The sequence below is a fragment of the Eucalyptus grandis genome, chromosome 3 (assembly GCF_016545825.1).
Source record: "Eucalyptus grandis isolate ANBG69807.140 chromosome 3, ASM1654582v1, whole genome shotgun sequence".
In the NCBI taxonomy this organism is placed as follows: domain Eukaryota; kingdom Viridiplantae; phylum Streptophyta; class Magnoliopsida; order Myrtales; family Myrtaceae; genus Eucalyptus; species Eucalyptus grandis.
Genome location: NC_052614.1, coordinates 42600078 through 42612656, shown reverse-complemented (window position 1 = coordinate 42612656; position 12579 = coordinate 42600078). Strand labels below are relative to the sequence as shown.

Here is a 12579-nt window from a genome sequence, read left to right as displayed (position 1 = left end):
TGGTTTGTTCTGTCTAATACTGTAGTGTCATTGTCGAGAGTATGTCGTGTTAAACAAGCTGGGAGAACACCCTTTTTGAATCCTGGGAGTATTAAAAGCTAGAAAATGAAAACATGGGAAGAATCTGGAAATGGAAAGATTGAGATTATAGAGATACTTGTCTAAACTCAAATGCTCAAGCTCCTGGCCTCATGGCTCAAATTTGTTATTCCGCAACTCTCTAAATTCATTTTGAAATTGATGGGCACAGCACGTGTAGGCCATAAATATTTTCTTCTTGAAAAGTCTTACACTTACGTCTAATTTCAGTGTTGATTCTTATGAATTATGCTCAAAATGGAGAATGGATAGGGTTGATACTATGGCTCTCTTTTGCTATTCTCTAAGGTATAGCGACAAGCATGTGTCACAGGTCGGTCAAACACAATCAATCAAACACTGTGCAGCCTTAGGATTTGTGATCCCAAGTCAGCCTGTCAACTCACGCACACAAATACAAGGGTCGGTTGTGCAAAGGATGAATGTATTCACTATGAATGAGCTGAGCTCAAATGAGGGGGAGGGACCCATTTTATACAAGTTCGGGTCTAATCTTGGCCATTGATCGTCCCTCTTATCCAATGGTGGAGTTTGAATTGCGTCAAGGGGCTGCAAGCATTGGGAAACAGCCACAGGCGCAAGTCAAAAGCAAGATCAGGGTTAGCATGGGCGAGCATGGGCGCCTAACACGGAGCAGGTGAACAACTGCAGGTTTGTGCAGGGGCTGGCCGAGCATTGGTTAGGATCCGGTCGCTGGTCATGCACAGGTCATCCCTCGTATCGCGCATGGACGGATCAGGCACGGTTCACAAATCGTGATCGATCAAGGATGGATCCGGGATCGGTCAGGGATCGGTCGAGGCTAGGATCAATCAGGGTTGTCCGCAGCAATGCCCTAGTACGTGACGGCCGGTTCATAGACGATCTTAGATCCTGCTTCGTCCGTGGGCCGTGTGACATGCATCTAATATTGATTTTAGGTAATTGGTATGGCTTTTTTTGGCATTTCTCGTCTTTTCACCCATGCTTTTTTTCTCACGCTGGGAAAGATATTTAATAAGGATTTCATAGAAGGTATCATCAAGATGCTTAACGTCTTTGGAGAGGTAAGAAGGTTTTCTCCCCCTTTTTCATGTCAAATTTTTCCGTGATGGGCAGATTTGTCTCACTTTGCCAGTTTCAAGTTTCTCAAATAGTTGGCTTCTGCGACGACCTAGAACCTTTGTTAACAAGACACTTTTGACAATTGATCTGAATCGCGCGGCGTGTTTCAAAGAGCTTTAAGAATGAGAAATTCTTTTGTAATCTGTTGCGGCGTGTTTCAAAGAGCTCTAAGAATGAGAAATTCTTTTGTAATCTGACATATGATAGCGATATCCATACTTACATGGAAGCTCATTGATAGGAAGATATTCAAAAGAAGATTTCATACATTCTGTTTCTCACCCGTATAACCTTGGTAATGATTTAGAAAGAAGATGAAGGGAATTCAAGAAACTCTTCATTAGGGATTTCTTGAAGAGAAAATGAGCATTCAATTCCGACATCAAGCCCTGCAGTGCAATAAAAAAGAGAAAAGTGCTTAGAAGAAAATCAGTAAGCTACATTAGAGTAAACAAATATCTCACCTCAATAATGTCTTTCCATTTTGTCCTTGATCACCAGAATTTTTGTGTGTGAAGCTTGTAATTTGGTATGTCGATATGGTGTAGCTAGTGGATTTTGTGCTGTTGTCTATATGATATGAACCATCACAAACGGAATGTATCTTTGTTTATGTAGACAGTCCGCTTTGGTTATACTGCCCATAAGCGTTATTTTGTTCCGTCAATTGCCATAGCTGCTCTTTCCCTATCAAGACGGCTCTACGTCAGTGCAAAAATTTACGTCAAATGCATGACTTAATGTTTATAATTCTGCTTTGGAAAGTGTACTTTTTTTCCCTTACAATACTCACTTCTTTTGCTTTTAAATTAGTTGGATTCTATTTGTCTCAATTAGTCATCTATCTTCACGAAATAAAACTATCCATTGATTTTCTAGACCTTCAGGCAGGAACTTTTTCCAATGACGAAGGACAACGGATGCAGCAAATATGATGGACTGAGCTACTATACTGCCAAAATATATGACCTAAGGTCGGTCCTCGGCACGACCTTAAACTGCAGCGCTCCGGGGGACAACCCCGATAACAAGGTCCCCTCGTACGGGTCAGTGCGTGCCCCCCTGCATGAAGGGACCCTAAGGGCCACAAGAGGGGTACTGGCAGCTCCCAAGCCAGGAAAAATATATCGGCTCGGATAACCTCCCGTAAGATTGGTCCAATTCATGATTTTAAACTGAGTCGTTTATCGGAGTCAACCCCAAACGTAAAATGGGGTGATGATAACACTGGGGGACCCATCGGGTTAAACACCCTAATTCCCCCCCGCCTGATCCTCGCGATGCCTTCCCCGGGGTTGCCCGGGCGTGGTACAAGGAAATGATGGCAACCGTGTTGGTCCAACTCGTGACCTTAACCTGAGTCGTTTATCGGAGTTAACCCCAAACGTAAAATGGGATAATGATAACACTGGGATGATCCATCGGGTTAAACACCCTAATTCCCCCCGCTCGATCCTTGCGATGCCTTCCTCAGGGTATTTTCTAGACCTTCAGGCAGGAACTTTTTCCAATGACGAAGGACAACGGATGCAGCAAATATGATGGACTAAGCTATTATACTTCCGAAATATATGACCTAAGGCATCCGTGGTTAACAAAGGTTAAGTCGTCCAGGAATATCGAGCAACAAGAAACAACCCATTAAAGGAGCCATCAAGAGGCTAGAAAGAACTCTCAACAGTTAGCACTTTCCAACCCGTGACAGCTTATAGCAATTTTGAGAAAACTATCTCAACTTAGCTTTGCAGGCCAAAAGGCAAGCCTAATGTGTTGCCCAAATCGGTACACGTCAATAAATTTATGAAAAAAATTGGGGCCAAGCTCGAGCGCATGATGCAATGGTGAGGGCTTTCGCATTCAATACTCCATTTAGGATCTATTTGATAATACTCCCGTGAACAATTAATTCTATTTTTTTGTTCTCCGGAATAAAAATAATATAAAAAAAAAACAGAAATCCGTTTGGTAAATTTTTTGTTCTCGAGAATAAAAATCTGTTTTTTTGTTCTTAGGAATAGATTTGGAACGGAATCAAAAAATAAATAAAAAAATTATTTTTTACTCCGGGAATAATTCTTAAAATCAAGTCTAATTTTTTATTTTCTCTTCTCATCTTCTCTTTTCTCTTCTTCTCTTTCCTTTTCTTCTTCTTCTTCCTTGTGGCTAGTCTCGCCGGAGCCTCGCTGAGGGCCATGGCAAGATGCGTTGGCGCGAGCTTCACCGGTGGCTGGGTGAGCCAGGCCTTGCTAGATTTGGGCAAAGTCCTCACTTGGCTACCTCAAGGTCATTGTCGCTGGCAATGACTCGGCGAGGCTAAGTCTCGCTAATGGCTTGGCAAGCTCAACCTCTCCAAATTTGGGTGAGGTTGACCTCGCCAAGTGATGCAAGGCTAAGCCTTGCCAAGCCATAAAAGAGGAGGAAGAAGAAGAGAAAAGGAAAAAGAAAAAGAAAATATAATAAAAGTATTAAAAATTAAAATAAACAAAATGAAATTTAAAAGTCCTACAAAATGCATTTCTATTTTGGGAATAAAAATATTGAGTAGTTACAAAACACTTTTAAAACCTCAGAAATTGTTCCAAAGAATAAAATAAAAGAAATTATTTATGAGAAAAAATTATTTCCAAAAATAAAATGATTATCAAACGCACCCTTACTTCTTAGCCTTCTCAGGACTTGGCAAGCTTGGGTGGGCAAGGCAAGGCAGGCCACTTGTTGATCACCTCTAGTTATAGCGCTTCCTAGCATAACCACATTGCTGCATAGTTACAATACAACCACAACTATTCCAATCAGACACCAATCACTTGGTTATTAAAAAGTGAATTCAAAATAATCTATTTTGAAATTCTGAAGAGGGATAATTACATCGGACCAAACATCAAAGAGAAAAGAAAAAAGGACAAGAAGTGGAGAAAGTGGGTGTACCTCATGGGTTGACACAACTGTCTCATCCTCGTCGCTCGCAACGTTGCCCATATTGGTGGATATCGCCGGTGACATCCCCGGCGGGAACCGTTTCGCAGGCAATAGGCACTTGGTCATGGTGGGGATTTGGAACGCCAACCATGTTATTCTAAGCCACACTTAGTTGTTAAACACCCACATACATGGGCACACACTATTGTGAGGATGAAATTGCTTTATTGGATGTTCGCAATATAGGGAAAATTGTCCAAAAATTTCTATACTTATCGTTCTTTGTCTATTGAGCTATAAACCTTTAATTATGCCAAACATTTTCATATTTTGTCATTTAAGTATATCCGGTCAATTTTGACCGAAAATTCCAAAGATAAATCTTATCCATTCTTTGTAACATAGTCAACATTGAAGTGGATAATTTTTAATAATATTTTATTATTTTTCAAATATTTTATTTTTTCTTTTCTTCCTTTTTCCCCTGTTGCCAAGCCTCATCGATGTCCAATGACCTTTGCCAACCTCAGGTGACCCTTGCCCGATCGAGCAAAGGGATCCTTCACCAGCCTAAGCTTGGGTGTCCCTCGTCGGGCGGTAGAGGAAAAATACAAAAAAGTTAAAAAGCAAACAATTAAAAGAGAAAAAAGAGAAAAAAAGAAATATTATTAAAATATTATTAAAAATTCCATAATGTCAATAATGTCATATAAGATGATTGGAGTCTATGTTAGCAATTCCGAGCAAAACCAATTATATGGATTCAGTTGGCAAAACATATAAATATTTAAAAAGTGAATTGACAATAGTGCAATAAGTTTAAGATTTTTTCAAATTAAAATGATAAAAGTGCAATAAATTGAAAACTTATTAATAAAAGTACAACAATCGGCTACACCGAGAAAATGAAACCAACCTCAATGATTATGATTGTCTTTGCGGTGTATTTTCTATCGGGTCGACCAAATCATCCTAAGATTTTACTATTCTTGACCTATTACTTTTCCTCCTTTTTTTCAATTATTAATTTTGAGCAAGCGCTTTATGAAATTCAAATAAATACGTAAATCGTTTTTCTTTAACTAATCTCAATAGGTCCAAATCCTCCTCTGATAATCCCGCCGTGACATAATAAATCATCAAAGTGAATATAAATTATATACTTATGTTTTTTCTAATTTTGTGGGCTATAGCTTTGAATACAATAATTCCGGGCCTGAAACCGAGTTCCGAAGGACAAGAAACTGGTCGAGGAGGATAATGTTGATAACGGTCGGCGAAGCGGCGGCGACCGTCTACTCTCGGCCGCTCCGCTCTTCCTTTCCGACATCATCCTCGAGGCAGAGACGATGGGTTTGCCGGGCCAGTTTCGGTGCCCAGAGAAAGCCCTCCTTGAAGCTCGGTCTCGTCTCTAGCAACAGGTGTAGTAGAATGTTGTTCACTGGTGCGAGTGTTTCCGCTCCAAGAATCGTCAATTCGTATTTCACGACGTGGGTTCGCTCCAGAGAGAAGAATTTGCAAACTTGGAGCTTTTGGGTGTTCTTTTATAATGATTTTATTGGGGTTTTGATGGCTAAAGGTGTGGGATTTTGGCTGTTCATCTCGTGTTCTAGCGGGTCTTCCTGAAAGTGGGACGGACCATTTGGGACGTGAGATGCTTTTTTGCTTTTCTCACATTGAAATTGCGGTTGTTGAATTCAAAGAATATGTTGGTCGTCAAAATTTGAGTGAATGCCTGGTTCATTTGTGAGTTGTGTACATGGTTGCTGGGGATTTGGGTGCATCTCATTTCGGTTTAAGATGCGTTGGAGTTTGGACTGCAGCTTTAAGGAATTCAAAGTGGGATAAATCTTGTTGAATGAGCACGTACCTCGTTATTCAATAAAGGGAAACTGTTGCATAGACGACTAGGCAAGATAGTTCCAGTGTAAGGTTCTTTGATGTGATATTACTGATGATGGTTTGAAAGAGGTGGAAAAGGAAAGTAATGACGAATTTAGACACCTGGAAATTGACAATGAGGATTGTTCAGGTCATATATACTATATCCATTTTGGAGTTTTTCAATAGGACTCAGGATGGTGAACTTTCATGAGAGGCATTCAAGGCCCTGCTATTGCAAAGTTTAGGCACTTAGCATGGATGGCTTCTTTCCTTTTATGCTTGAATACTCTCTCAAGATTCTCTCTTATTTCTTACAATGCCAGATCAGCAACAATTTACAGACACTGCTGGGATTCTTGCTGCTGTCTGTTATATACTCTATTGTTTCTTTAATGAAATTTGCTTCTCAATAAAGCTCCCTGCCACAATTGCTAATCAGTAACCGTCCCAGAGAATGAAATCTCACTTTGAACATGTATTTATCCTTTCAGAGAATGAAGGATCTTTCTGATCCTCTTGTTCCTATTGATTTATGCTCGTGTTTACCAATAAAATTATGTAACCTTAATTTGGTTGACCTGTTCAGTTATCTGATGTTATTCATATTGTCCATGTTTTTGTTCTCTCATTTTTGAAAACAATGATAATTTGAGTCCAATCATTGCTTCTCTTTTCACATTAGTTGTCATAGTTAAATTCTTTATTTTACTAATCTTGTCCCTTAACACTCCTCAGCTCTGAGGGCGCAGTTTTTGATCCTCTGGGAATAGATTCATGTCATTCTTCTGGGCTGAATTCCACATGGGAAAGCTTTCTAGATTTGTTTTCACCAATATCTGAGAGCTCCTCAAGCACAAGAAGGGAAAAAACATCATCTCGTGGAGTGGCAGGTTCAAACTTCTTACATTGCTTATCGTTGATAGTTTGGCAGTCATTAGCTCGGATAGGCAATTGGCTAACAAACTCTCTCTTTGGCAGCTGCAATTGAGGATAGTTCTATTGATTTTGGTGATTTCTTTAAAGGGCCATTACCTGGGAAATTCCTGAAGTTGTTGGGATATTTGGCCCTATCCCGACTAGGCATATACGTTCCCCTGGGAGGAGTAAATCGGGAAGCTTTTGCTGGGAATTTGGATCAGAATAGTTTGTTGAGCACGTTGGATTCTTTTTCTGGGGGAGGTATAGGTAGACTTGGGATTTGCTCCCTTGGTATTGTTCCCTTTATCAACGCCCAAATTGTGTTTCAACTTTTGGCACAAATATATCCAAAGTTGCAAGACTTGCAAAAAAGAGAAGGTGAAGCTGGAAGGAAGAAAATTCTCCAGTATACTCGATATGCTTCAGTTGGGTTTGCCATAGTGCAGGCAAGCACTCAATGAACTGGCACACAAAATTATTTTAACCAATGCCCAAGTAAAATTGCAGCATGTGTGAAGAAGAATTGTTTAGTCTAGACTGCATGTTTGGATTTACTCACATTTCTCTTCTTTCTCAAATTTCTCCAACAAATGTGTGTTAGATATTTTATATACTCTGGTGACCAGTTCTTTAAAAAGCAAATGTAAGTGTACTGAATGGAAGTTTTTCTGTTCAATATGTTTTTTGAGAGCCCTAATGGCATGCCAACAATGGGATCTGGGCTTACTGGGGTTTCATACATATTGTAGCCGTAAAACAAAGGAAAAGTCATTCAAAATGATCTTTTCTAGTCGATTGTCTACTGTTTTACTTGATGTGATTTCACTTCAGCTGAAGATAACTTTTTCCTAGTGATGAGTTCTCCTGGTAACATGTATTCCCATCTTATCTATATGCCAGGCAATAGGCCAAGTACTCTACCTTCGTCCCTATGTTGAGGACTTCAGCACGGAGTGGGCTCTTTCTTCTGTTACATTATTGACACTCGGCTCAGTATTTACCACATACATCGGAGAAAGGATCTCTGACCTGAAACTTGGAAATGGCACTTCACTGTTAATATTTACAAGCATAATCTCCTACTTACCAGCATCTTTTGGTCGAACAGTTGCAGAAGCTTATCAGGATGGCAACTATGTTGGACTTGCCGCCATCATTTTATCTTTCGTCCTCTTAGTCCTTGGTATTGTATATGTTCAGGTAAGTGATCATAATATATTCTAGGGTGTTATCTTATTATGAAAGGATTAAGAGAAAGAAATGTACCTAACATTCTCCATGACAAAGATTTTCAGGAAGCAGAAAGGAAAATTCCCCTTAACTATGCCTCAAGATACACCAGCAGAAGTGGAGGCCTTCAAAAATCTGCTTACTTGCCCTTCAAGGTCAGTATTCAGGGATACTACTCATTTCCAGGTGTTTATAAACCATAGCGGACTTGAATAATAAAGTTCTAAACATGGTTGCAAACTACCCTTCTTCACAAGGCTTCACAGTCTCTCTTAGTTAATTTATGGATAGGTCATATGAGAGCTAGTTGTGATCTGGCAGAGTTCCCTGTTTCTCTATTTTCTTCTGTTTTGCATGTAATATTATGTGAAGTGTGGTTGTCTATTCTATCACTTGAGTCCACCTAGTTCTCAGTTGGTCTTTTTATTTCCTGGTACTAAGGGCCTGTTTGGTTTGGCTTTTGGGGAATGTATTTGCAAAAATGCAAATACCTTTGGGTGAAGGGGGTTTTCTGAAATGCAAATAGCGTTTGGTGAATCGTAATTCTAAAGTGTATTGAGAAACAACTTTGATGAAGTGGTTGGATTGTATGACAAATTTTACACATGTCGGTAGACCATGGGTGAACATATTCTAGTAGTTCTGCTTGCTTTTGCTAATCCGTGCTTCTCTTGTTGCCTCTCTTCCTGTGAGTTATGTTAAGTGCTACTTTTGAAGATGATTTATCAATTTAGAATTATCCTCTTTCTGCAAGTGACTTGTCATGAGCTAAGCACCTGCATTCTGTAATCTTAGTTAGAGGGGGAGAAAATATAGATATAGGGTTTATGTGGTTCAGATCATCAAATGCTGCAGAAGTAGGAATAATGGCACTAGAGGAAAAGCAGTATTCTTAAAAAATTTGCAATTTTTTTTTCTGAATTCTTTAACGATGGGAGATAATCTAAATGCAATTTAACTACCTGATTTCATTTGTCTATACTGGAATAGCATGAATTGATAATTTAGGCTTCTGAGCCGATTATTTCTGCACTTCTCTCTACGAGTTTAATATGCTGAATTAGCCAACAGCTATTTACTTAGTCTATAATCTGCAGAGCCAATATATCATATAGAAAGATTTGCACTATGATGGGCATAATAAGATTTTGGACATAGCCAGCCATTTTGAAAGATACCAGTTACCATAATTCTAGTCTAGGAAGCACGGACACTCTCAGGGGACCTCCGTGTCAGTGTCCGACACGCTCCTGCGGCCAATGCTCCAGACACGTGAGCAACACGGGAGTCAGAAATCCTGACACTCTTATTCGACACACACTGGGTCAATTTTAAAATTTCAATAAATTAGGAGTCAAAGTTTAAATATATAAAAATATAATAATATAAAAAAAGAAAAGGGAGAAAGGAAACCCTATCTTTTGATGGTCAAATGTGGATTTTTTTTTCTTTTGGACTTATTGTTAAATTTAAATTCAATAGTGGAATGTGGATTATTTGTTTTTTTTTTTTTTCTCTCCAAATAGATTATTGGAATGGAATGTAACTGAATTTATTAGATTGAAACAATGAATGATATTAATAAATGGTGGATTGATGTTTTTAGTGTAAATTCATTCTGAGCTCTTTTTTATTAATTATTTATTTGTGGATTTAAATCAAATTAATTTAATGAAATAATCCTTGAAATGATAATTTATCATGTATATATAAAAATATATATTTAATATACAACGTGTCCCAACATGTCAAAATTTTTTATCTTTTGAGAAATAACGTGTCGACGTGTTGTGTCGTGTGTGTGTCGCGTGTCAGTATCGGTGCTACTTAGACTCTAGTGCATGCATTTCAGTAACTGCTTGCCAACCAAGGAAACTACGCTTTGATGTTAACATTCATGTGCAGGTAGTACGGTGTATGAAGTTCTACCTATATGAGTGTATGCTTGCAGATATGTGATTGTTATCCACATTTTGGTTGGAATTGAGCGAGGTCAATTGCTTTAGATGTTGAGCCAATTAGAGCTATATATGTATGGTTCTTTATTCTGTCACAGGTGAATAGCTCTGGAGTGATGCCCATTATATTTTCTACATCTTCATTGGCTCTCCCTGGAACTGTTGCTCGCTTCACAGGTTTAGCTGCACTGAAGAATGCTGCTGTGGCTCTGAACCCAGGGGGTACGTTTAGCTCATTTGAATAAAGATTGTGTTCAGCAAGAGAAAAGGCTTTAAATTGAATTGCTTAAAATGCAAAGAATTATCTATTCTAAATATCATGAGAAGATTGTTCCTTCCTATGCTTTGACATGTTGGCTTCCTTGTAGAAATGAAGGTCATGAACTCAGAGACCCATAATTTCATCAAACATGGAACAGAAAGCATCTAAGATCGAACAGTTGCTAATGGAATTACTGTCACCTTTGTTACAGAAGAATGTCATGAAACACCTGATTAGTTATTTGAGCTGAATGATCTTTTGAATTTATTTACCTCTGCATGCATTTCGGTATGTTTTGCTTTCAGACATGCAGAATAATTTTGAAATGGCTATAGGTATTTTAATTTGTTACATCAATTTTAGCATATAAATGGCACACACAAGTTATTTGTTACTTCAGTAAAATTTATGAAATAGGTTTTGGGTGTGTCGCCTCATTATTTTAAAAACTTCAACATCTAAAAGGTATCCCTTGAGAGTGATCTCTTATTAGTATCATCTTTTTTGTACTGTCTAGTGTTTATTGTCCTCAGTCATCTACATTGACTTTGCATGGTTAACCTGTAATTGAATTAAAAACCACACATAATTCTGCACAAATGCATTAAAGTCGAGCTTTGCACATGGCAATATGTCAGTGAGATAAGTGCCAACTCCCTGCACTGTAGATGCATATATGGTTTGCTTGATCAATTTTTATTCTTGGGGTCCACTTAATGCAATTCTTCCTGCAGATTAAATGCTTGCGTTTTTTCATTTCATATGTGAGAGCTTGGCAATCATCTTTTTTAGCATATTCTGCTGTTACTATCTGATTATCCATTGCATTAGCAAATTGATGTTTGTATATCCTCTTTATTTCACCTCAAGAAAATCTCTGCTACCAGGTTCCCAGTAATATATGTTGAAACATCTATTCGTGTGTGATACTTTTTAATCATGCTTGAGTTCTGCTCTTACTGTAGGAAAGTGGGAGCTTTGTTTAGCTCAAGGCATATGTGGATTGTGTACTGTTCCATTTTTTCTCATCGTGGACTTGTGATGTGGTCTAACGGTGATGAATAACTATTGTAGGTTCTCTATACCTGCCAACCAACATAGTATTAATAGCCTTCTTCAACTACTACTACACTTTCCTACAATTGGACCCTGATGATGTGAGTGAACAGCTGAAACGCCAAGGAGCATCAATACCCCTTGTTCGACCGGGTAAAACTACAGCTGCATTCATCAAGACGGTAATTTTTCTGTGACTAAACATTTTGCGACATGTTTTAACTCCCCTTGCTTATATGCCATTTATTTCATATGTAAGGAGATAAGACATCTTTGGTTTTTATTCGAACGTATCCTGGCTAGTGGGACAAGGGCATTGTGGTTTTTGTGCATAAAATAACCTGTATGTCTTGAGAAATAATCTTTTAAGAACTTGAACCCCTTTTTTACCAAATTGTTTGAAAACCAATGCTTCTCATCTTCATGGATATTTTGACTTCTGTTCCTTTCAGATCTTAGTTTCAACACCCCCTCTCTCTCTCTCTCTCTCTCCCTGAGTTTATACACTCTACTAAGCCCAAGATTTCCCAGCTTCTTTGGCCTTCACCTTCTCTTTTCCATCATTTTCATGTCGAGCAATCTGTACAAATTAAACAGAAGTCCCTTCATGTATCTCCATTCTATATCCTGTATTTTCTGTAGGTGTTGGGGGTAGTATATTTTATCTGGATTGGGTTTTAATACCTTGCAATATGTCCTTTTTCTCTTTTCTTAATTTAGTTATTCTTGTTGCAGGTCCTTAGTCGGATATCAGTTCTAGGGTCCGCATTTCTGGCCATCCTTGCTGCCGGTCCTGCAGTAATTGAACAAGTCACGCATCTCACGGCCTTCCGTGGATTCGCTGGCACTTCGGTTCTTATTCTGGTCGGTTGTGCGACAGATACCGCACGGAAAGTTCAAGCAGAGATAATATCCCAAAAATACAAGAACATAGAGTTCTACGACATCGACAAGTATGGCCAATAGGAACAATCCCAGCTTCAGGATGTACATGTATAAATTGTGCTTTCTGGCCTCACTTTTTTGTAAATTTGGCTCGAACAGCGAATGGCAACGCCTAAGTAGTTGGTTCAGAGATGAACCTCAAATTACATGTTTTCTGTATAATCTGATTCTCCTTCCGAATTGTTTCTTCTGGTGAGGTGGTAA

The 12579-nt window shown here is 38.7% G+C and overlaps 1 protein-coding gene across 1 annotated transcript; it reads left to right on the top strand.

Annotated features, from left to right (window-relative positions):
• The first annotated feature begins 5323 nt into the window (after positions 1-5323).
• On the top strand, positions 5324-12579 carry LOC104437456 (preprotein translocase subunit SCY1, chloroplastic). Its single transcript, XM_010050397.3, has 8 exons — positions 5324-5543; positions 6742-6896; positions 6985-7370; positions 7825-8124; positions 8220-8309; positions 10211-10334; positions 11449-11612; positions 12166-12579. Exons 1-8 carry the CDS (start codon positions 5383-5385, stop codon positions 12394-12396), a joined length of 1611 nt encoding a protein of 536 aa, XP_010048699.2. The 5' UTR covers positions 5324-5382; the 3' UTR covers positions 12397-12579.

Excerpts from the sequence above, each read along its gene's own strand:
- LOC104437456 (XM_010050397.3), top strand. The coding sequence starts at position 5,383 with ATGTTGATAACGGTCGGCGAAGCGGCGGCGACCGTCTACTCTCGGCCG. Across the intron at positions 6,897-6,984 it reads ATCATCTCGTGGAGTGGCAG|CTGCAATTGAGGATAGTTCT; the intron begins GTTCAAACTTCT and ends TCTCTTTGGCAG. Across the intron at positions 10,335-11,448 it reads TGTGGCTCTGAACCCAGGGG|GTTCTCTATACCTGCCAACC; the intron begins GTACGTTTAGCT and ends TAACTATTGTAG.